General features: G+C 47.7%; 1 protein-coding gene across 1 annotated transcript in view; it reads right to left on the bottom strand.

Moving 5' to 3' along the window:
• LOC102943816 (sodium- and chloride-dependent GABA transporter 1) overlaps positions 1 to 23,474 on the bottom strand; it is a 31,614-nt gene extending 8,140 nt beyond the window's left edge. Inside the window, exons 1-9 of the mRNA XM_007070824.3 lie at positions 23,237 to 23,474; positions 17,594 to 17,725; positions 16,621 to 16,721; positions 11,008 to 11,117; positions 10,433 to 10,565; positions 9,363 to 9,497; positions 6,786 to 6,889; positions 6,207 to 6,331; positions 4,740 to 4,852 (exon numbers count right to left, since the gene is read on the bottom strand). Coding sequence (XP_007070886.2) covers positions 4,740 to 4,852; positions 6,207 to 6,331; positions 6,786 to 6,889; positions 9,363 to 9,497; positions 10,433 to 10,565; positions 11,008 to 11,117; positions 16,621 to 16,721; positions 17,594 to 17,725; positions 23,237 to 23,474 — 1,191 coding nt within the window. The remainder of the gene's footprint in view (positions 1 to 4,739; positions 4,853 to 6,206; positions 6,332 to 6,785; positions 6,890 to 9,362; positions 9,498 to 10,432; positions 10,566 to 11,007; positions 11,118 to 16,620; positions 16,722 to 17,593; positions 17,726 to 23,236) is intronic.
• Positions 23,475 to 24,481: the final 1,007 nt, after the last annotated feature.

Here is a 24,481-nt window from a genome sequence, read left to right as displayed (position 1 = left end):
TTGTGTTTGTGCAGCACCTAGCACAATGGGATTCTGAGGTCCGTGACTGGGGCTCCCAGGCACTAGCATAATACAAATAATAAATAATAATTGTTATCACTCTGTGTACTCGCTTCCTTCCTTCTTTCTTTCTTTTTTTCTCTTTACAGTGGCTTTTGTGCGTTTTCTGAAATGTTTCACTTTCCTCAGTATATTGTTGTGTCTCTTCATTATTCCTGTCACTTTTCTATAATAGGTGTCTGCCTCGCACCCCAAACCTGAGTTGGTGATCCTGTTATTTCCTGCTTCTTATTTCCATTCCTGATTCTCCCCCACTCTTTTTTCCGCCCTTGCCGGGGTCTGGTCACTCCATCAATTGTGGGGCAGGAGAATCAGTAGAATATTGAGTCACTGACAGGCTGGCACCTCACAACAATTAGCAAACAAGAGAGTTTTCCCACAGTTCAAGGGGCTTGCGATCCCCACCACAGGATACAAAGAACTCCCACTGGCTTCAGGGAGAGCTCCTTGTATCATGCAGGAGAAGAAGACGGCCCAAAGGGAGTTTAACTGCAGAAAAACAGCTGTTCAGCGGATAGGCTTGTGAGTGGGTGTTTCTGCTGTGCAGGACTCTGATTCCATCAGCGAGAAATGCTCATGAATAATCTGTAAAAGATGGGATCACATGGGACACATGCGGGCTTGGAATCACAAGGCTCCACTCACTCCCCTGGTGGAGCAAACGCCTGACCTGGAAACTGGCAGTTAAAAGGAATCATTAGCACATTATGCAAGAGATGCAAGAGAACTAAACCTAGATCTAGATGCAAGAGGACTGAACGCACGAGTGCAAACGTGTGCGTGTGTCTGTGCATATCAGCGTATGCCACTGCAGCTGTGAATAAGAATTTGCGATGTCCCTCATGGTGCAAAGAGACAGGACGTAGCGGTAGTAAATACACAAAGGATTCTTTATTGAGGCTATTGGGCACAGACAGGCCCTGTGATTCCCCTTGACTCTCCAGCGCCCTGTGCTGCCTACCGTCACCAAAAGCGGTTCTCCTTCAGCCCAGGCGTGAGCAGGCTGAGTCCCGACTCTGTCCTCCCCAGAGCACACAGACCCGGAGTTAGGCCCCGATTCAGCCAAGTACTTAAACACATTCTTCGCTTTAAGCACATGCTCGAGGGCTTTGTTGAGCCGGGATGGACTTAAGCGCATGTTGAAAGTTAAAGATGTGCCTAAGTGCTTCACTGAAATGGCCCCGGAGGCTCAATTTTGTAAAGATATTTAGGTGTGCCACTTAGCACTGCAATGCCTGGCTGATTGAGGAGTCTAAATCCCCTTGAGAGCAGATAGGATTTAGGGTTCTAAGTGCCTAAACCCCTTTGGAAAATGAGATTTAGGCTCTTAAATCAGTTAGGTGTTTCAACACTGAGCACAGCAACACCTTACTGGCCAAACACCCCCCCACTTTCATGGGCTTTGGTTTTCTTGGCAGCTCAAACATGACCAGAACATAAACCTCAATCTTAGCTTCCCAGCTTGGGTGTCCCTCCAGGCCCAACTCTGGCCTCTCTCCAGGGAACCACTCCCACCTCCCTTCTAGCCCAGCTGCAATAACGAGCTGCACTTGCGACAATGAGCCAGCTGAACTTCAGCAGCCCTCTGAAGGGTTCTAGCGCCTGTGAAGGGTGGGGTTTGACACAAGAGCCTTCCCACCGTGCTACACCTGGCCTGGACTAAGCCGTCATGGACTGGGCTGCTGACCGTCCTGCAGAAGATGTTCCTGTGCACAACCAACGCTTTCTGAGAACATGTGGGGTCTAATTTTCAAAAAAGGCAACCTGAAGTATTTGTGCAATTGCACGCTTGCATTTGTGTGCTCAGTTATAGCAACGCATGCAAATCAGGAGCCTGTGTGTAGTAATGACTAGCCAGGCACCTACCTACCTACCTACTTGCATGCACAGTTGTTACTGCACATGCAAAAGTAGGCATATTTTTTGCAGGCATTGTGGGTTCCACGCTATGCGTGTAAATCATATCCTGAATGAGTAAATCTCCAGTATGCAGACAGAAACCCTCAGCATCTATTTATCTGTTTTTCTAAATGCTTGTTTTGCTTTTGATGCCTCACACCCCCCTTCCCCAGGCACTGACAGCCCCCAAAGAGCTCCGTGCCCTGTGAGACTGACAGTCGTATGGCACTCTAAGACTTTCATGTGATATTTGAGATGCAAAGGCATCAATAATGCCACACAGTGCTTAGGAGCCTTATTGTCATGTATTGAACTATTTACGAGAGCCGAGTGAATGATCCATAGAGAATAGTTCTTTCAGTGAACTTAGCTACTTTGGGAACATTTACTCATTGTTTGAGATTGTTTGCCAAATAATATCAGCAATAAGTCCTGGTCTGAGCTGTTCAGTGGGAGCATTCAGCATGTGAAACTCCAGCTGGGTTGATTAGATTTGATTGGACACAAGGTGTGACAGTTTGGGGAATATGTCCGTGTCCATTTATGAATTTCATGTGGTTTTATGAAAGCTATCTGTAATTGCAACCAGTTTTTGTAGATCAGATCAGTAATTGTAGATCAGATCATCCATTTTTCAGCATTTTGTAGCAGAGAGGCTATGTAGGGGTGAGGGGAGGGAGGGAGGGAGGAAGATGTGACGGAGCAATCAAGGGCCATCAACACTGAGCAAATTTCCCTTGCTCAAACAATACGGTTTCTGCCAGCAGGGCCTTTGGCTTTGAATGGACTCTCTTCACAGAAATCTGTCTGGGGAGAGGGGGTGCTGGAATCCCACCACTCCCCCCATCTAATCTAGTCTTTTTGACAAGGTAGCTGCTTTCTAAGCCAACGAAGCCATTTCATCGCCAGGAACAGAAGGCAAGCTGGAGTGAGTGGAGGAAGGAAGGATTTTACCTCCCCTAAGGCCTTGAACCAAACCCAGAACTCACAAACAAAACTTTATTGTGCTTTTTAAGAGTAAGGGGTGTGTGTTTATGTTTAAGAAATCCCTTTGTTAAGCCTGTGTTTCCTTGTTTTACTGACACATTGCCCTAAAGGGGTTAACTAGAAACCAGAGCTCCCACCACCAGGTGGGCTCTTCAGGGAACTTGTCTAAGTCTTGGTCTACACTTAAAATTTCGATCAACATAGCTACAGCGCTCAGGGGTGTGAAAAATCCACACCTCTGAGCACCATAGCTAAGCCAACCAAACCCCAAATGTAGACACGACAAGGTTGACAGAAGAATTCTTTCATCAACCTAACTACTGCTGCTCAGAGAGGTGGATTACCTACAGCAACAGAAAAACCTGTTCCATCTCTGTAGGAAGCATTTGCTCTATGGCTATTATGTCACTACCTGGACCCAGGGGCTAGGAAGCATGTAGGATTCAGCAATCCGATCCCATCACAACAGGCTGGTGTCCCTCCAGAGAGTGGGACTAGATCAGGCCATGGCACAAGGTTTCCTATAACTTGTGGGCTTTCTCCTGCACTGCCCCATATGCACAGAATGCCCTCCCAGAATTAACTGGGAAGGGCACTACCATCTTCCCCTTCCAAACCCACTGCTTCTGTAAGCCTTTCAAGGAATCAGCCAGTGTCTGGTGGGTTGGCTGTGTCACTCAGGAATAGCTGGTATTTCCTTTGATAAAGTAAGCCGACTTGCCTGTGTCTTTACTATACCCGGTACAATAGGGCCAGGAGCTACTGTAGTACAAAGACATCTTGGTGCCTGTGTTCTCTGACTCTGAGTGGTATCTCTTGGAATCAGGTGTCCCAGGTGAATACTCACAATTACTATTGCCTTCTATAAATATTCTCTAGTATTTGCCTAAAATTTCCCTTGTACGTGAAGATCTGCCCAAAATAGAGGATCTCATTGTTGAGTGTGAGAAATCACCCTATACAGGACCTACGTTCCCTGTAAGCAGCCGCCCAGCAGGCTATTAAGTACCACACAGTTCAGGTATCCCTCCCACGACTGTCGTGTGCTGCCCCTGCCCTGGAGCTGCTCCCAGGAGCCTTCCGCTTGCTGTGCAGAGTAGGGAGGGGAAGGGGAAAAAGGCGGGGCAGCGTGCTGATGTCAGGGTGTCCCCCTGCCCCTGTACACCATCTCCACAGAGCTGGGGGGGGACGCATACAACAAGGCTCAGAATGGAGAGGGCTTGCTGGCAGCTGCTGCTGTGTCTGAACTTGCTGATCTACTTAAAAGGGTAGCATACTTAAAGGGGCAATGTGCTCCTCTGTCTCTCTCTCTCTCTCTCTCTCACACACACACACACACACAAAAATTACATTGTTGTGTCACACACATACACTCTGTCTTTCACACTCACCTCCCAACACATACTTGTTGTTGTTGTTACTTCTTGATACTTCTTTCAAAGTGTCTTATTTTAGTGTTTTGACTAAAAAAATTCATAATTTTTATTTCTCTCTTAGAATTAAATTTAATTCTTTCTAAAATGCTTAACTTGTCCTGGCTGGAGTAATTATCCCTGTGGTAACTTTTTAAAAATATATATTATATCTAGATTTTTGGTTTCTTCTGGTGGCACACATCTGCACATTACCTCGATATGGTGCACATAACAAAATTCATTCTGCACATGGATGGAAAAAATTAGAGGGAATACTGTACAGGACTGACAGAAGAGGACAGACAACTATCATCCGGGGTGGTTCTTATCTAACCACAGCTTTGCTTCTTACCCACTTTCCCCGGTGTGTTGTCTCACCTGGCTGTCGAGGCCTAACATCATTAACATGGAGAAGAAGAGAATCGACCAGAGAGGGGACATGGGCAGCTGCGTGACAACCTGTGGGTAGGCAAGGAAAGCCAGTCCTGGACCTACCAGAATGAAAACATATTGAATAATTTACATTTCTAAAGATTTTTAACAATGAGGCATGTCAGAGCTCAGTATGACTATTAAACCGAGAGATGGCAACAGCAAAATCTTGCCAATATTTTAATATGGGCTCCATGAAAATCTGCCCCCTTGGTCTGTGCTGCACAAAGGAGGGGTGAGGGACTTGACAATCCATTCATCTTTTCCCCCATTTAAACAACAATGCCATTTTGTTACCATCATCAATGATGCAGGAACAGACTGGGGGATCAAACGTTCTCCTGGAAATGCGTATACTTTGTTACTGACATATACACTGAGAATGAGAGTTGATCAAACATTTTCCAACAGGATTTTTTTCGGTCCCAAAATGCCATTTCGTGAAAATTGAAACTTTCTGGGGGAACATGTCAATTGCAAAGAAATTTAGTCTGGGGGAAAAAATTGAAAAAAACTCACCTCTTTGATAAGGTTGAAAATGGAATTCAGAACAAAAATGTCAGAATTTCCCACAAAAAGGAAACGTTGAGCTTCAGCCAGCTCTCGTGAGAATACTGATCATATCAGAGCTTAGCTACTCCGTGGGAAAGCTCTAACAAAGGGCTATGCCCATAAAGAGCCTCCTTAAGTGCACCAGTCCTGAACAATAGACAATCTAGGTGTAGAGCAACAACAAACCTCAGAATTTCCTGTGTTGGGAACCTGAGTGGAAAGAGCACCTGAGTCTATCAGGAATAAGCTTCCCAAATTCCTCTGGGACCCAGGCCATCCCTCACATCTGTTCAGCTTGGCAAAGAATTTGCCAAATGGCTCGTTCCCAGTCTCCTGAGCCATCCAGTCCTACAACTCTGTACACACTTGCACCCCAGTCGGGAAAGCTCAGTGAGAACCATGCTGATTGACAAAATGCTATTCACTACTATTACATTCTGAAAATTTGGAACCTGTTTTCTTTTTGGAGGTCATTTTCACTCACTTCATGGGCCAGATCGTCTGTCGTGAAAACTGGCATTGCTGCATTGAAGGCAGTGGGGCTCTGGTCTTGTAAGTTTAATAGAATTAGTTGTGCACGATGTATAAAAATTCTCCTCCAAAACTGGCCTTATTCTCCTCTCATTTACACCACTGTACCTCCATTGAGCTTCAATGGAATTACAAAGGGTACGAGTTTGCAGTGTTGTTAGGATAGGGGGAGAAACAGAGGCTAGAGAGGTGAAGTGACTTGTCCAAAGTGACATAATAGATCAGTAACAGAGTTGGAAATAAAACACATCTTTCCTGACCCCCATGTCAGGGGCCCACCCACTGGATCACACTTCTAGTCTGAACACTACACATGCAATGTCTGCTTACCTGAAGATGCCAGCTCAGCGACTGACTTCTTGGTAATGTGACCCATGAAGCCAACAATGGAGAAAATGACAAATCCTGCAAATATGCTGGTGGTGGAATTTATACAGCAGACAATGATTGAGTCTCTGGAAAAGCAAACACAAATGTGAGAAAACCTTCTGCATTTCTGGTCCAGTCAGCTAATCAGAACAGGATTAGAGTTAGGGGATGAGGAGAGGGTGAAAATGAGGCCTGAGGAGGCAAGATACCATGCTGTGGACAGATGACAGTGAGAGGTGAAGGTCAGAAGTGGGGTGGGTAACTTGGTGATGTCCTTGGTGATGTGGCCAGAAGACATTCAGATATGAAGACCGGTGGTGAGGCCTGGGTTGCATGCTGGTGAATTACAGACCGTACAGCATCAGGTACTATGGCCCAGATTGTGAACCCCTTACACTGGTGAGTAGTTACTCACAGGAGTAGTCTCGGTGACTGCAATGGGAATACCCCTGTGACTAAACGCTTACCAATGTCACACAGGGGTTCACAGTTTGCCTCTGTGTGTCTTTCTGCTTGTAGAGGTATTTGAAGAATACTGACTTGTATACATTGTTATGGAAGGAGTTATAGCTTCCCAGGGCAATCAGAGATCCCAACCCCAGTCCATAGGAGAAAAAGATCTGTGTGGCTGCATCCATCCAGACCTGCAAAGGAAGAACAGGCCGGGACTCAGTATTCCATAGCACTGTCAGGCACATTCTGCATAATCCAGTCTGTCCACCTAGCTCTCTAGATCTTCTTTGAACAATTTTTTATCGTGTCTAAAGCATGTAGCAGGGGAAGCGTGGCAGGTAGGACAGTCGAAATATTGATTTTGATGAAGCTTTAGGTAAGAGACTACACCGACATACTCCAGAGATGAACGTCAATGTCCCTATCAACAGGCCTACGACTCCCTTCGGGATGTGCAGTATTGACTCCTATGCTGTTTAGCTAGGACAGAAGAGCCTCCTGCAGTGAGACTCCCAGGTTGCTTGCACAGCTCCTGCAGCAGCTAGCAGGAATAAAAATCAGTGCTGGAGATGGGCCCTAATTAGCATGTTCCCGCCCCATCTCACTCTTAGCACTAAACTCTGATCTAAACTCTGCAACTAAATCCCAATCTAATCTCTGCAACGCAGGCTCTGCTCTTGTCTGTCACTACTGAGGAGAGAACCTCAAATGATTTTAAATTTGGGTTCCTTTCACATAAACACCTACAAAGTTGGCTGCTTATCCAAACTAGCCAGAGCTTCTGGGGCCAGCAAGGCAGGACTGGAAATCTCACGAGAACAGGCCTTCACACTTGATTTCCACTACTTCCCGCTCCCAGAAATGCCAGGAGAACAGCTCTTCTCCCCCTATTTTAGCACTTCCAGAGTCAGCCTGAACTCAGAAGCACAGAGACAGGTGGAGATGAACAGTAATGGAAGAAAACTGTTAAGGGCCAGATTGTGCTTTAAGACACTAGCCTGTGTTGTATGGGGGTGGGGGTCCCAAGTGGAGCTCAGGGAGACATGTTACCTCATGGAAGTATAACCCACACGCCTCCTGGCACTGAGACCACTTAGAGAGAGAGAGATTAATGTGTTTGCTCGACAGCCTTAGGTAAGAGCCAGTTGGGTTTTAGCAGATGCAGTAAAGGCTCATGCACTAAGCTCCAGAGGCCCCAGGTTCGGTCCTGCCCACCAGGATCTGTAGGTGTTACAGAAGCATAATGGTTCTTGTACTCGGGGGAATGCACCTCCATATGGGAAGAAGAAACGAGCACACCCCTCCAAAGCAAGCCAGCAATACAGGTTAGGGGAGGAGGTGGGGGGGACAGCCTTTGCTTCTCCTTGCTCTTTTTGGGGTTGTCCCAGAGGGTTCTAGCAGAGAGCAGTCTCTGTGCTTGGGAGATGCACAGTAATAATACCTAGCTCTCATATAGCACTTTTCATCAGCCACAAGAAAGGGAGATCTCCTTGTGCCTTCCCCAACTTGCAAACACATCAAGAGCCAGCTGCAACCTGGCTCTAATGAGCATCCCAGAATCCTTACAATACTTTGGTTCAGATTTTGGTTCCAGAAATGGGCACAGACTGGGGGGGTGGGGCTGAGATTGTGGCTTATTATTCTGAACCATTTTCTCCACCTCACAATGCAAGGGGAAGGGAAGGGGTCTCCAGAACATCTGTACTTAGAGCAGGAGCGTCAACACTTGCGTTTTATCACAAGTCTCACCATAGCTGGTGTGTCTTCTTAAAGCCCCAGCTCCTGAAGTCAGCGGATTACATGAGAATCTCAGCTTTCACTGTTTAGAAGTTGTAGTTTCTAGCCTGCATAGTTGCAGAGGAAAGCTGGAAAATGTGGCCCCTGTGTAACTTAAAGGCCCCAAACCCAGGGGGCTAATAAAAAGAACACAGAAGGTGGTTTTTTATATATTTATGACATGATGTTTAAACCAATCTTGTAATTTTTCTGAGGGGAGCCTTACTCATGGGTTGGCAATACTGTTACAGTGCAGTGGTTCCTACAAAGAGGGGTCACTGGGAGCTCTACACAAACAGGACTATTCAGTTGTCACTACTTGTGCATGGCCAGCGACCTCACAGACCTCGAAGGAGTTGTTACTCTATAACAGAGAGAAACTTGCCTTCTCAAGCATCTCTACTTCACTGGGCTTCCCACTGAGTAAGGCAAACAGTATATGGCTATCACTTGCCATTTAAACACTTCCACCTAAAATAACAGCTGTGTCTGATGCTGAACTCGTACCTACATCTAGCATTGCAGGTATGGGTAATATAGGGTTCCATTGCCTCCTCTACCTGGGACTGCACTATCCAATCCAAATAGCTACCCCTAGAATAATCAGTGTAATGGAGCATCCGCACGTTGGAGAGTCACATCTGCAGTCGGTGTAAATCAGCATCGCTCCTTTGATAATACTACAGGATTTCAATGGAGCCCCGCTGATCTACACCAGTTGTGGATCTGGCCCAGTTTTGTCTCTGACAGTGAAGACTCTGGCAGCTGGGATTCTAAAACTCTAAGATGGGGAGGGGTTTTTTTTGTTATTAGAGAAACTTAAAATGTTCAAAGTGCCAAGGAACTTGAATACAGCAGTGCAAAAGCTTTAAACATTGCGGGACCCACCTCAGACTTAGAGAGTTTGCTGAAGTCTGGCGTGATGTAAAAGAGAATTCCCTCCTTGGCTCCCGGTAGAGTGACTCCACGGAAGAAAAGAATAATTAACATGAAGTAAGGGTAGGTGGCTGAGAAATACACCACCTGAGAGAGACAGAAAGGGAGACGTTAGTTGTGTAGTGAGGCACTCACAGTCAGAGCTACAGCAGTGACTTGATTCTCCTTGCTTCAGTGGGTTTACTCCTGATTTTCACTGATGTAAGTAAGAAGTGAACCGGGCTCTAAGGGCAGATCTACACTACGGGGTTAAGTCGACCTAAGTGATGCAACTCCAGCTACGTGAATAACTGTTTTATTTAAATGATTCAAGTAATGCTAGTTTGCCTGAAGGTGCTTCCCCCATTTTTCTTAGGAGACTAATTCACAACCTAAGAAAGTTTACTGTGAAGAATTTTTTTTTGACATTCAGTCTAGATTACTCTTTTCTTAATGTCATCCCATCACTCCAAGTTACATCCTACATAATATATCCCAGGAGCACCATTTTACCAAACTACTCAATTTCTCAGATGTTTCTTTTTTATGGTGCTGGTCTGTAATGTTATACACTAGGAAATAGCAATATGTTTCTGTTTCGAGGGCCATCCTTAAAACCCAACGTATGAGGTGAAAAGAGACCAGTGATTCTGGATGCTCAATTTCTAATCCCCTAAAATGACCTGAGTTTCAGAGAGCGGGTGCTTAGGGTGGGGCCCAGGCCCCTTTAGGTGTTTCAAGTTGGGCTTTGAAAGTCCTTTTTTCAAAGCTTGGCTTAAATTGTTCCAAAAGTCTGAAAGTTCAGTACTCAGCCTGGAGATTCTACGGTTAAGAAGTATTCTCTATGATTAGAATTCCGCAACTCCTGCAATTTTTACCACTGTGAAAGGTAAAGAATTTAATGGCACACACTCCAGTTCCTCCTTGAAACACAGTAAACCCTAATTACAGGCACTCAAAATTGAATCTGGAGGACATTTCAACATGAGAGATGAGTACAGTAATAAAAGGCAACACTGTATCGCTTGATTATTACAAAGTACCTTTCCAGTCCACTCTACTCCTTTCCAGATTGAGAAATAGACCAGAACCCATGCTAAAGCGAGAGTGCCAGCTAGGGGCCAGCGGATGTTACCTGGCTCCCCCAGGCCACCAGAAATCTGGTGCATGTTCCTCCTGCAGACAAAAGACATGGAATTAGAAAAAAGTATAACCTACAGAGACTGAGAGATTCCAGACACAGACAGAAGGAACGAAGGATTAGGGTGAGCCCAGCTGCGGGCAGAGGGCACAAAAGGTGGGTGTGAGCCCAAACATGAGCAAAAGGCAAGAAGGTCAGCAAGAATATGAGATATAGTGTGAGGGACCGATGGAAGAAGGATGGATGATGAGAGGTGTTTTGACCCTCCTTGCCCTGTCTGAATGTTTAACTGCACATGAACCGGACATTTAGCCCCCTCTGGAGACAGAGAGCACCCATTCAGCATGGTCTGATGAACAACTTCATGTCTCCAACAGAGACTTTCAAAGCTACTCTCAAATGGATGAACAAGAACCCCCCATGAATTGATGAGATGGTCCCTGCAGTGGTGAAACCTGACTTAGGCTGGAGACGTACTCCCAGAACTCGGTCACAGCGCTGGTCAGGTTGGTGGTATCATTGAGGGAGTAGTTGGAAAAGCATCTCTCTGTGTTCCAGGCATTGCCACAGCTTTGCCACGGCAGATCCTAATGGGAAGACGAAGGAGAGGATAAAATTAGGGAAGCATGGCTCAGTTCTGTTCTCGAAATGCTCTCTTGCGTCAGTCACTTATCCCTGCGTCATTGCCCTGTTACGATTGAAAACATATTTGTTTGTTAAGCTGCTCCCAACTCCATTTGAATTAAAAAGTCGCATTCTAACAACAGGATATTCTGTGGGTTGTGATGAGGGAATGTGAGGACTTTCTCGAGGGTAGGGGGTGTGCAGGGGGTGTGGAAGCATGAGGCGGGTTGGGGGGCAGGGTAGGAATGTAAGAATGTTCTGGGGGGCTGTGTAAACAGAAGGCCGGGTGGGTGGAGAAACTAGAATGTGAGGCCAGGTTGGCAGGGTAACTGTTGGAACAAGTTTCAGAGTAGCAGCCATGTTAGTCTGTATTCACAAAAAGAAAAGGAGTACTTGTGGCACCTTAGAGACTAACCAATTTATCTGAGCATAAGCTTTCGTGAGCTACAGCTCACTTCACTGAATGCATCCGATGAAGTGAGCTGTAGCTCACGAAAGCTTATGCTCAAATAAATTGGTTAGTCTCTAAGGTGCCACAAGTACTCCTTTTTTTGTTGGAACATGAAGACATCTGAGGTGTGTGGGGGGAACATGGAAACACAGGGAGAGATAGCTGAAGTCATGAGGGCATGGCAAAGAGGAGTTGCAGCAGTGCAAGGATGTACCAAGTAGAGGGTGGGACTGGGAAGCCATATTGGTGTGGGGAATGTGGGTGACGTAGGGAATATGAAAATGTATTGGGTGGTGGAAGGGACCTATAGAATATGAGGACTGCAGGGAGCATCAGGACATGCTGGGGGGATTGTGGAGAACATGTAGACATAGTGGGATGGGAGAGCTCAGGGATGTGATGGGGAACTGTGGAGAACATGAGTGGAGATCCCAAGGGTCATGCTGTAGAGGTTGGGGATCACAAGGACATTGGGAATATGAGGATGTACTGGGCAGACAACTGTAGGGAAAGAAGGACCATGCCAGAGCCCACGTGCAGCATGAGGGCGTGCTGGGGACCTGGGAAGAACACTAGGATGCACCTGAGGAACTGTGAGGAATGTGAATAGGCACTGTGATGTAGTGTAAGGAAGACAAAGATGTCCTGGGGGGGGAATAGCCAGAAGCACCCGAGTGGGACTGTCGGGAATGCCAGGATGCATGGATGTCTGTGCATTGGGAACATGAGGGTGCACCAGTGGGGAGTGTAGAAGGAATGCCAGGGCATACCTGGGGAACTGTGAGGAATGTGAGGTCGTGCTTGGGAAGGCAAGGATGTGCTGGATAGACTGCAGAGAATGTGAAGATGTGATGGAGAGGGCTCTGTAGGCATCTCAAAGATATGATGGAAGGAGAGCTGTTGGGCATATGACCCTGTGCCAATATAAGGCAAGGAACAGGTAAAATATTTATGCCTGATCACCACAAAAGATCAAAGTTTACATGAAAGATTAAACCTTATTTATAAACTTAATACTATTAAAACAATTTTACATCAATGGCTTCATAGTTCCTAGTGCAGCATATGGGCAGATGTATGGTCCAGAATGTTTGTGATGCATCTGAATACTGGCACAAAACTTCTTGTAAAATTATCTTACTTTCAGAAGGAGGTTTTGCTCTATTGAAAAGTGATTTATTCACATTTTGCTCTACATGACTCCTGGATAAGGAACAGTAGGTTCACTGCAATTTAAAAAGAAGTATCTTTTTTGGAGATTGGATAAATACAGATATATTAAAATGAAATATGTGCACGCAGACACACACACACACACTTTATCTTCTTGGTAGAATTAGTCGATGGAAAAGGTGATTAGTTAGTGATTTTTGGTGCCCAGATGTTTGGGAACACATCTTGAGACATCTTGAGACACTTGAAAGGGGTCTGAATGTCAGAGGCCAGGAGCTCAGCAGCCAGACTTGCAAGTCACTTTCCGGAATATTAGACAAAGTATTCCTTGAAATAATATCAGGCTATGATTAGGGCAATACCAAATCCTTAATAAATGACATTAATTGCTTAAATATTTAAAATTGCTTGTCACTGATTAATAGCTATTAATTAAACCAGGCACTCTCATGTTGCTTTTCATCATTAGATCTCAAAAGTTTATTGGTTGAGGGATATCATATTTATAGTAACTGTAGCTTTTTGTTAGCCTCACCTGCAACTAATGGTTTGGTTTTATTGAACAAAAAATAAACATACGGCTTGAGTTTGAAATATTATCTGTACCTAGATTTATACCAGAGGTGGGCAAACTATGGCCTGCGGGCCACATCCAGCCCGCGGGACCGTCCTGCCCAGCCCCTGAGCTCCCAGCCGGGGAGGCTAGCCCCCAGCCCCTCCCCCGCTGTCCCCTCTCCCCCGCAGCCACGCTGCTGTGCGGGCAGTGCGGCTTGTGCCCACCCACCTCCCAGGCTTTCCAATAAGCCTGTCCTGCTGCTCTGAGCGGCATAGTAAGGGCCGGGGGAAGGGAGGTGTTGGATAAGGGGCAGGAGGTCCTGGGGGGCAGTGAGGGAACAGGGGGCGGTTGGATGGGGCAGAGGTTTGGGGTGGTGGGCAGGGGCAGTCAGGGAACGGGGGGGTTGTATAGGGGGTGGAGTCCCAGGGGGGCAGTTGGGGTGAGGGGTCCTGGGAGGGGGCAGTCAGGGAACAAGGAGCAGGGGGGGTTAGATGGGTGGGGAGTTCTGAGGGGGACAGTCAGGGGGCGGGCAGTGGGAGGGGGGGGATGGGGGCGGGGGCCAGGCTGTTTGCAGAGGCACAGCCTTCCCTGCCCGGCCCTCCATACTTTTTCGCAACCCCGATGTGACCCTTGGGCCAAAAAGTTTGCCCAGCCCTGATTTATAAGATTAAAAAGCCAATTTGTGTAGCACTTGAAAAGTCAGGACTAAGGCCCCAATTCAGCAAAGCACTTCCGTGTGTGCTCATGTCCCTCCCTGTTCAGCACAGCACTTAAACACCCACTTAGGTCCCATTACAAATAATGGCTGATTTAGCATGTGCTTTCCTGACTTGGTGCATCAGGGCATGTCTACACTGCAATGAAAAACCCGCAGCACTGAGTCTCAGAGCCTGGGTCAGTTGAGCCAGGTTCATGACACTCAGGCTGTGCGGCTAAAAATAGCAGTGTAGATATCTGGGCTCGGGCTGGAACCTGGGCTCTGAGACCCCACAAGGCAGGAGGGTCTCAGGGCCCAAGTTCCAGCCTGCACCCAAACATCTACACTGCTATTTTATAGCCCCACAGCCAGAGCCTTGGGAGCCTGAGGCAGCTGACCATATTCATCCCTGGTTTATTCACTTCAGTGGAGCGAACCCAGGGAGGAATATGTCTGGGCAGGACTGTGATTAAGGAGTTTCTGATGTGGCAGGGGTGGGGAATTGGGTGGTATTTATTTATTTATTTATTTATTGTCCCACTTTATCTTACTCTAGAGCTGCAAAATTCAGACAGGGATCTGTTTTAATGCTCCCTTGATCCAAATTTTGGGGATGCTCCAGTCTGAGATGTTGATTCAGACCCATCTCCACTTAATTTAGAGAAACTGATGGTATAGCTCTGATAACTGTGAGCTCCTTGAATCAAATCTCCGATCTTCTGCATTCAGGCACATAAACCATCGGCTGTACTGGTCATGTCTGCACTGCCTGGGTGCACAGGCAACACCGACTGAACTCCCAGAGTCCCTGTCCCAAGGCGCAGTGGGCTCAGGAGGGAAGCTGGGATGCCTTCTCCGGGTGCACACTCTTCTTTTGTGATTGTAAAGCAGGGGTGGGCAAATTTTTTGGCCCGAGGGCCACATCTAGGTGGGGAAATTCCATTCAGGGCCATGAATGTAGGGCTGGGGCAGGGGTTGGGGTGCGGGAGGGAGTGCGGGGTGTGGGAAGAGGTGTGGGGTGCAGGAGGGGGCTCAGGGCAGGGGGGTGGGGTGCAGAAGGGGTGTGGCAAGGGGCTAGGGGGATCAGGGCAGGGGGATGGGGTGCAGGATGGGTTCAGAGTGCAGGCTTCGGCCCGGCGCTGCTGACCTTGATCAGCTCCGGGGTGGCAGCGGCACGCAGTGGGGCTAAGGCAGGTTCCCTGCCAGCCCTGGCCCCGCGCTGGGAAGTGACCAGCATGTCTGGCAGTGGCTTCTGGGGGTGGGGCAGGCGGCTCCGTCGCGCACTGCCCTCGCCTGTGGGTACCACCCCCAAAGCTCCCATTGGCCACGGTTCCCCGTTCCCGGCCAATGGGAGCTGTGGAAAGCGGTGCCTGCGGGTGAGGGCAGTGCTCAGAGCCCTCTGCCTGCCCCTTCCCCCAGGGGCTGCAGGGATGTGGTGCTGGCAGCTTCTGGGAGCGGCACGGGGCCAGGGCAGGCAGGGAGCCTGCCTTAGCCCAGCTGCGCCACGGTGCTGGCAATCCCATAGGCTGGATTGAAAGCTCCGATGGGCCGGATCTGGCCCGGATGCCATAGTTTGCCCTCCTGTGTTGTAAAGTCTTGTTCAGGAATATGTAGGGGATCTACCTGGACCACAACAACTGACACTTGTACAATTTGCTAGTGTGGAGTTAAGAGAGAACAACAAGTACTGCAGGTGTTCAGAAGGCACTGGAGACTACACACACAAGGTTTGGGAGTGCTAAACAATAAGAACATTTTGACAAATGGCTTCACAGATGCTAGAAAACATAATCAAATAAAAACTGAAGCTGGACTGAACTATGGTACATGTACAACATTTTAGCAGGCGTGTCTAAACGAAATAGAACCTCACAGGACCCATGGAATTAGATATCTTTATGTCTATGGATTGGTAAGGGAGCTCTGCTCTGCCATTAGATTGATAAGAATGGTTCAGTTGTGAAGAAATGTACTTCAGACTCGAGGCTCCATTCTGACCTCGTACACACTGGCACAAGGTCCCGATTCAGGAAAGCACCCCATTGCAGTCAATGGGACTGAAGCCTATGCTAGAAGTCATTTGCTTAAATGCTGTCCTACTTAGGGGATAGATGTAAGCACGTGCTTAAGTGCTTTTCCACTGGAATCAATGGAGCGGGAGCAGTGTAAATGGGGTCTAATTAGGCTCACAACCAAGCCCATGGTAATGAGACAATCTCATGAAGAAGCCATTTTTGAAACACATCGCTATTACCGTGACTGGCGCTCTCTGACGATGATAGACAGAAAGGAGAATGTGAAAGGCTGTGGGGCAGAGGGTCAGATTTTTAAGATTTATAAAGGGAGCATAACCTCTAAAAGAAAAATATCAGCACACAATAATGCAGAACAGTTGATGTCATAGGATGTGTCAGCAACGGATCCAGAAGCAACATTAAGCGAGACTTTGCACAATCTGTAAGCTGTATGTTGTATATTTCATGGCACAGACAGCAAGTAACATGTTAAACTCCACATTTTATGAGAGAAACAGGAACTGCAAAAATTACACTGAGCCAATTAAGGTTTATAGAAATGGCTGAAACTCACCGCAGTGAAAGAGTTGAAAAGATAGTACAGTGCCCAGGCAATGATGACAATGTAATAGATATTCAGCCAGAACGAGAGAACCACAGCAGCCAGGCCCACTCCTAGGAGAGAAGAAACAGAGCATGTTCAACACAAGCCATCCAAAGTCTATGGAGTTGTATTGAGCAGATGGATACAAGCCTCCTGTGCTGAAGTGGGGATGGCAAGCTGAGAAGTGACAGCACAGAGGAGAGACGAAGGTTTGTACACCTAGGAAAAGTGAATCATCTCACAGAGATCAGTAAGTGACAGTGCACCGTGCCTCAAGTTCACTGATCAGCCAGTGAAGGCTTGTTCGGATGTCATGCCTCTCTCCCATGTTTCAAAGACTGAATGGTGGTGTCTTTCAGTATCCTGCTAGCACAACTGTATGTGTGGAGCTCTATGAAAACCAAAGAGGGGGAACCAGCTGAGTCTCTGCCTGCTCCTGTAGTTGAATTAGTCTCCCAATAAAAACACTTATTATTCTAATTCACCATTAGCCTCCTATATGTTGTTACTGCAAACACAACAGGTTTACGCCCAACTGGTAGACAGCCAACTTTTTAGTGTACAGTAAACAGGGTTCTGCTGGTACAGAGCAGCACAGTCCTCCCCGCCAACTTACTGCATCTTGTTTTAAGTACAATCCTGGTGTGCCAGGTGGCTCCATTCAGTCGTTTGCCTCCATCAAGGCAGTGTTGTCTACCTGAGCGTTTTGTCACTATCAAAGGTCATTCAAACAGAGGGCTGGAGTGTTATTGATGACTAGATACCATGGTGAAGGGGACCGTACAAATACCATAGATCAGATATAACAGTCTCCAGAGACTCACCACCCATTCCCCAAGAGCTTATGTCCCAGGCCCTGAGGTTTTGCTTCCCATTTCAGTAAATGGTTTCAGCTCTAAAGCTAGATATAGGGCATCAGCATCATGGACTTACAGTACAGTACCTTTGAACATAGGCGCTAATTTCCAGACCCCCAATCCGCCAACAGAGGTATACTGGCCAAGAGCTGTCTCCAGCAGGAAGAGAGGAATCCCAGCAAACACCAGTGTCAGAAAATAGGGAATCAAGAAGGCCCCTGGAAGAACAAACAGCTGTTAGCAGCAGGTTCTGCAAGGTCTCATCACCACAAGACTTTTTGGGGCCCTGGCCACCTCTTCTCCACAAGAAATGTAAAGCTCAGCTCATAGTTACTGCACAAATCCCTGGGCTCACGTTGCAGTCCCAATGCTCTGTTCCAGCTCCAGTTCTCAAGCTAAGATGCCACGCTCAGCTTTGATCCCTCTGTTTGATGGTGGACAAGGGTGTTCCGTGTTGGCTGTTAAATTACTATTTGGACTGTATCTTTCTCTATCACTTCTTCCTTCTCACATCCCCATCACCCTCTACCCCAGCATGCATGTGCCAATCTGACTTATCAGTCTAGATATTTATACCACTCTCATCAACGTGATATCTGAGACCAAGGCAAGAAAACAAACAGGAACTGGTAGTTCATGGGCGATTTGTTCTCTCTCTCTCCCAACCAGGCCAACAGCAGACAGGAGTCTTTGGCATGAGCCATTAGTTTATTTGTTAGCTATTGTTTTATTGTTGTAGAAAGCTAGGGCAAACCAGCTGGGTCTTACAGTGGGACCTGCCGGCAGTGAGATTTGAGGTCAGTCAGATTTCTCGAGGAAGGCAGTTCTGCAGGCATGGGATGGCTGTTGAGAAAGCTCAGACTCCAGCTTTCGCAGGTCTAACACAGGTTGTAGAGAGGTCCATTGCCCTTAGGATGGATGCTGTCACAGAGGGTCCTAATTGCGTAGAGAGCAGTGGTTGCTCAGCTACCTCAGACCCAACCCCCTGAGCTCTGAAGATTTGCACCATGACTTTGAACGGGCACTCTGTTTAGTGAGGCGGGAGTGACATGACTGGGGCACTGCAGTGATACACTCCTGCCTCCCAGGATCACTTAGCAGAGGGCTGCTGCATTCTGGATTAGCTGGGGTTTTTTTCCCACAGAATTTGCATCTTCAGTCTCAGGTATAGGGGTTTGCAATAATCAAGCCTGGACATCCTGAAATCATGGATCATTGTGGCTGGGTCCATCTCTGACAGTATTGGGCTCCATCAAACCACTAGGGATGGCCCTGCAAAGACACATCACATCAGTTAGGCCTGCTGACTAGGTGGGTGAACAGCTGAGGCCCAACGGGAGCTGAGAAACAGCTGACCACCATAGTGGGAAGTTGGCTTCAAGTCCCTTTACATGGGTCTAGGGCAGTGACTCAGGAACATAAGTTGGCAGCAGGTGGCAGGGGAACACGATCAGTGTGCTGTGGGCAAGCAGCTTGACGGCTGTGAGCTTGAACTTCCAGCTGGCAAAAAGCGCCGGCTTTCATATTCAACAACATCTTGACTTAAAAAAAAATTATCCAGCACTGTCATAGAAACGTGTCAATCAGCATCCCTACAGCATTCTAGCTAGCAATGGATGCCCGCAAGCCATAAATCAGAGTCAAGCCTTCAAAGAACTTTAGGAAAGTCAGATCCAATCTCTGAGGCTATTAGTATTTATTCATATTGTAGTAGATCCTAGACATGCACAAAACAGTAATCGGGGCCCTGTCGGGCTAGGTGCTATATACACAGGTAGCAACAAGTGGTCCCTGCCCTACAGGGCTTCCATTCCTCTCTCTGTGATGGGCTGACCTAGACCAGCAGATACAAACACCCCTTTAATTGGGGGGAAATTCAAATTCAGACCTAAGGCTTGATCTGAGCCCCACAGCTCTAGCCTTTCTCTAATTATATAGCCACTCTGGTGGGGCCACCAGCTGAGGAAGGACTCTATAATCAGGCGCTTATGACACAGGCAGGCCATTTGTCTAGTTTTCAGCCAGACCACCCAGTTTTCGTATGGTTTGTTTTCTGTCCAGTACTGATATAAAATTGGTATCACTCACAGAAGACACCATTGTGCAGAGTGTGCTGCTCTGCCCCTGCAGTGTGTGAGGTCACACAGGCTGGGGCAGGATCACCCAGGGAGTGGTGGAGACAAACAATGCGATGTCCTGTATTCTGGGGATGCATCATTGGCCACCCTATTATAACATTCTGAGAGGTAAATTACACCTTGGGCTGAAATGGTTTGGAGAAATGTTGGTAAAATTCAGCGTGCTCATTTTTAGTTCTGAGCGCAAAACCAAATGGATGGGACTCAGGAGATCTGGGTTCCGTTCCAGTGTGATCTGGGGCAAGTCAGTCTCTGGGGGATGAAAATAATCTTTCCTTACTCTCTTGCCTTATTTGCCTTCTCTATTTAGATTTAGCTGTTTGGAACAGGGACCGGGTTTGTTCTGCACCTGCTACAATGCAGCCCCAATCTTAGTTGGAGCCTCTAGGCACTAATGTGACACAAACAAATACTACTAATAATTAGTAAATAAAATGGCCACCACTGCCCACTGATTAATTACCAGGATATAAAAGCACCAATATGTTTTTGCTTGTAGCCTCAATCAAGGTCAAATGCCAGTCTTTAGCAGGTAAAGAAACATTCACTATCAGGTATGCACAGTCTAAATTTCTCATCAGACAATTTTGAGGACCTACTGAGCGACATTCAGCGCTAAGGGTATGTCTACCTGGGATGAATCTCACCCTCACTATTAGAATCCAGATTAAATCAACTGGGGATAGATCCGATATGACAGCAGTAAGTGAAACGACAATATTGTCATTCCGTTCAATTTGCCCGTGCGTAATGGAAGCAGCCCACACAACTTTGCTTTCAACACTGCACGTGCGGATATATCATTGGAGTTCCACCCACTGTCTGCTCAGCAGTGTAGGTGCCTCAGCCTAGGTGGGGGAGGCGTTGCCTACCCGGTTCTGAGTCAGATGCTGACTGATCCTTCCTCTCTGCTTTAAATTGGCTTCGAGCAGAGCTCTGGGTGTCCCTTTGCCTGCTTATTTGCAGACGTCAGCAGCCTCCACTGCTGCTCATTGTTGCAGGCTGCAGAAAAGGCTGCTTGTTGGTAGCCAGACTGGAAGGGGACCAGAGGAGTGACTGATGTAGATGGCAATGAACAGCCGGCATGGACCAGCAGCATGGGGTATGCAGGCACAGCGCACGACTTTACATTTCCTGAGAGCAACGTTTCTTATGGCAACTGGCAAATTTGCTAGGCTCATCCAGCATTTTCTGAACATCCTGCTGGATTGCTCTGTGTCCCTGCCCCTGCTGTGTTAGAGATCATATAGTGCTGGATTTGTAACACTAACAGCAGCACTTGGCACTTCCCTCCTTGGGGCTCAGCATGTTTTGCAGAGAGGAATTATTTTAGCTTCATATCACCCCTGAGGTCTATATTATCATCTCCAAATTATTTATGAAGAAACAGCCATGCTGAGGTGCCGTGAGTTGTCTGAGATCATGCACCCCAGCGTGGCAGAGCCAGCAATAAAAACTACCTTTCCTGTCTCTCGGTACTTCACCATAAAACCGTTATTCCTTATGAATTGACATAAGAAAACAGGAACGGTCATATCAGAAGGGATAGACACCTGGGCCACCTCACCTGGTGGCCAGCAGTAGTTGATGCCTGATACTTCAGAGGAAGCTGTAAAAGCTGATAGCTAAGGTACGCTATTAGGAAGAACTTTCTAACTATAAGGGTAGTTAAGCACTGGGATAGACTTCCAGGGGAGGTTGTGGAATCCCCATCTTTGGAGGTTTTTTTAAAAACAGGTTAGACAAAGACCTGTCAGGGATGGTCTAGGTTTACTTGGTCCTGCCTTGGTGCAAAGAGTTGCCCTAGATCAGTGGTTCTCAACCAGGCATCCGGGGCCACCTGCGGTGCAGGGGGGGGCACAGACAGGTTTCAGGGGGTCCGCCAAGCATGCCTGGTGGTAGACTTTCTAGGGTCCAGGGCAGAAAGCCAAATCCCCGCTGTGCAGAACTTCAGCCAGGGGCACCAAGCCCCACCACCCAGGGCTGAAGCCAAAGCCTGAGCAACTTAGCTTTGTGGTGTGGGGCCTGGGGCAATTGCTCTGCTTGCTACCTCTTGATGCTAGCCCTGGCTTTTAAATGCAGAAAAACAGTTGTGGCACAGCTGGGCCACGAAGCTTTGATAGCATGTTGGGAGTGGCCTCCGAAAGAAAACGGTTGAGAACCCCTGCACTGGATGACCTCTTGAGGTCCCTTCCAGCCCAACATTTCTATGATTCGATAATCTGCTGTGGTGGAATTTCATGGGCAGAGTATTGTCTAGTGATTAGTGAAGGGGACAGGGAGTCAGGACATCTGTGATCAGTTGGACAGGTCTCTTTTCCCAAAATGTAAACTAGATGAAACAGACACAGGCAATATCAGACATGGGACAACAGTACAGTAAGGAAGGGGTGGGAGAGATTGCTCATGAGGAGGACAAGCAGGTCAGAGAGGAAGTGAGTTTTTAGGAGGAATTTAAAGGACGGGGAAAAGAAGACTGGTGGCCTAGGAGAGGAAGGCTTTTCAAGCATAGGGGGTAGCATGACTGGAGGGGGGAAACCAAGACTGGGAGATGATGATGGAGTGGGGCGAAGTGAAGAGGGTGGGGAAGGAAGTAGGAAGAAATGTGAACCTAGTGACAGCTGGAGCTGAGATTATTTGTAGCTTTGGAGGTGAGGAGAAGGAGTAGACCTAGACATGGTAAGGGACGGGAAGCCAGTGAGACAAGTGGAGAAAGTGAGTGACATGGATGAAGCAGTGAGAGAGGAAGGTGATGTTTGTAGCAGAGCTTTGAAAAAATGGTGGGGAGGGAGGAGAGAACTTCAGAAAATCGAGGCTATCTAGGTACTTCTATGACTACCATCACTGGAATATTTTAGTGCCTCAATCACTGATGGATTTTATCCCTGTGAGCCAGGCTAGTACAAATAGCCCCAGTTTATAGAGACAGAACGGAGGCACAGCATGGATTATGTGACCTGCCAAAGTCACAGGAGTCTGTGCCTGAGCAGGGAATTGAGTCCAGTTCCTTTGATTCCTAGTCCAGTGACCTGCTTCCATCAGACCAGCACTTTCACACACTTTAAGGAGATGGCCAAGGTAAGGCCAAGGGATTTAGCCAAGGGGGCAGTGAGGAAAAGAGGGATTTTAGTGGAATTGAAGAGTAAGAAGTGATAGCACTTAGCAAGACACTGGGTACATGAAGAGAAGGGCTCTATTTCCATCTGTGCCACAGAATTCCTCAGTGACCATTGTTAAATCACTTAACCTCTCTGTACCTCAGTTTCTTCACCTGTAAAATGGAGATAGTAATACTAACTTCTCTCACAGCTGTGTTGTGAGGCTTAACTCATTCCTGCCCGTACGATCCATCCATGGGTGAAAGGCACTCTGTATGGAAATGCAAAGCATTACTATGATTTCTTCCTGATCGCAGCTGGCAATTGGCTTATGCTGCCTCAGTATATCTGATGTGGTGAATCATGGGTACACTGAGGGCAGGACAGGAGGGAAAAGAATCAGTCAGTGTGCAGACAAATTTCAAAACACTAACTAGAGCCTTGGGTTGAGGCTGATATAAAGGAAAACATGTGTTTAGCATTCCACACTCACCTCCTCCATTCTTGCCACAGAGATATGGGAACCGCCAGACATTGCCCAGCCCAATGGCGTAGCCCACACAGGACAGCAGGAAGTCAAATTTGCCCTTCCAAGAACCTCTGTCTGGGAGCTCCTTCATCTTCTTGGTGTTCCCATCTCCTTGGCCAATTGCCTCGAATTCCTCAATGGCTGCCTGCTTCACCCCGGAGGGTGAATTCAACTCCACAGATGTGTTGTCAATCTTCCCCATAGCTGCTCACGTTTACCGCATGGGTTGGAGGGGCAGGAATGACACTCTCAGTCCCAGCTGATTTCAGATTAAATGGGACCGGTGGGTTGGACAAAGCTCCTGCTGGTACCTCTGAGGAGAAAGTGGAAGGAGAAGTTGCTCTTTGCCCAAAACAGTGGGATAGGGACATAGGACTATGAGCCACATCCTCCTGAACGCTCACGGACTGACTCGTTGTGTAGCCTTCAGCAAGTCATGTAAACTTCTCCCCACCTGTTCCTCAGCTGCCCCATACTACAAACCCAACAGCGAACAGCTCATTTGGAAAGGTGCAGGGTCAGGTGGGAGGTGCGGAGGGTGCTGGGGGCCAGGCAGGGGGTGAGGGTTGGGGATGGGGAGTGCAGGGGCAGGGCTGGGATGGGCTGGAGGTGCAGAGGGCCGGGCAGGGGAAGCCCAGGTCCTGTTGTAGTTGAGCTGAGCAGCTCCAGGGGAAAGGTTGCTGGGGCTGAAGGTCTGGCCCCAGGGGCTGGAGGAGGCCAGGGGAGAGTTGCAGGGGGTAGATGGGGAGTGGGTTCCTGCTGCAAACTTCTAAGGCGGAAGGAGCGAGATGGCACAATGAAGTTTGGCTTAGGACAGCAGATTGGCTTGAGTGGCCTCTGGGGATAAGGGAGTGGTGTAAGAGAAGCAGAAGACACAGGACACAGAGAGAGACAGAGAGAAGCAGAAAGAAAGCCAAGCAGACACTGCCTGCAAGCACAGGGTGTGGCCCCCGGGAAGCCAAGAGAGAGGTTTTGGGTCAGGGTGCTGACTGAACAAGGCTTGGCCCTGTAAGAAAGGACGCTGTCTCCTCTTTGGTTCTTCCTGTGCTCATGGAAACAGGACTTGGTAAATAAACAGGACTGCATCAAAGAAACACCTGACTATCACCAATTTCTACTGCTAATTGGAACAACCCACAAAATGCTGCATTTGGCTAACTGCTCAGATCAAAAGGGGTCACAATATGAAGATGGCTTCCCATGCCACGG

This window comes from Chelonia mydas, chromosome 1 (genome assembly GCF_015237465.2).
Source record: "Chelonia mydas isolate rCheMyd1 chromosome 1, rCheMyd1.pri.v2, whole genome shotgun sequence".
Taxonomy (NCBI): Eukaryota; Metazoa; Chordata; order Testudines; family Cheloniidae; genus Chelonia; species Chelonia mydas.
Note: the sequence above shows the minus strand (reverse complement) of the source record. Positions and strands in the feature narration are given on the sequence as shown.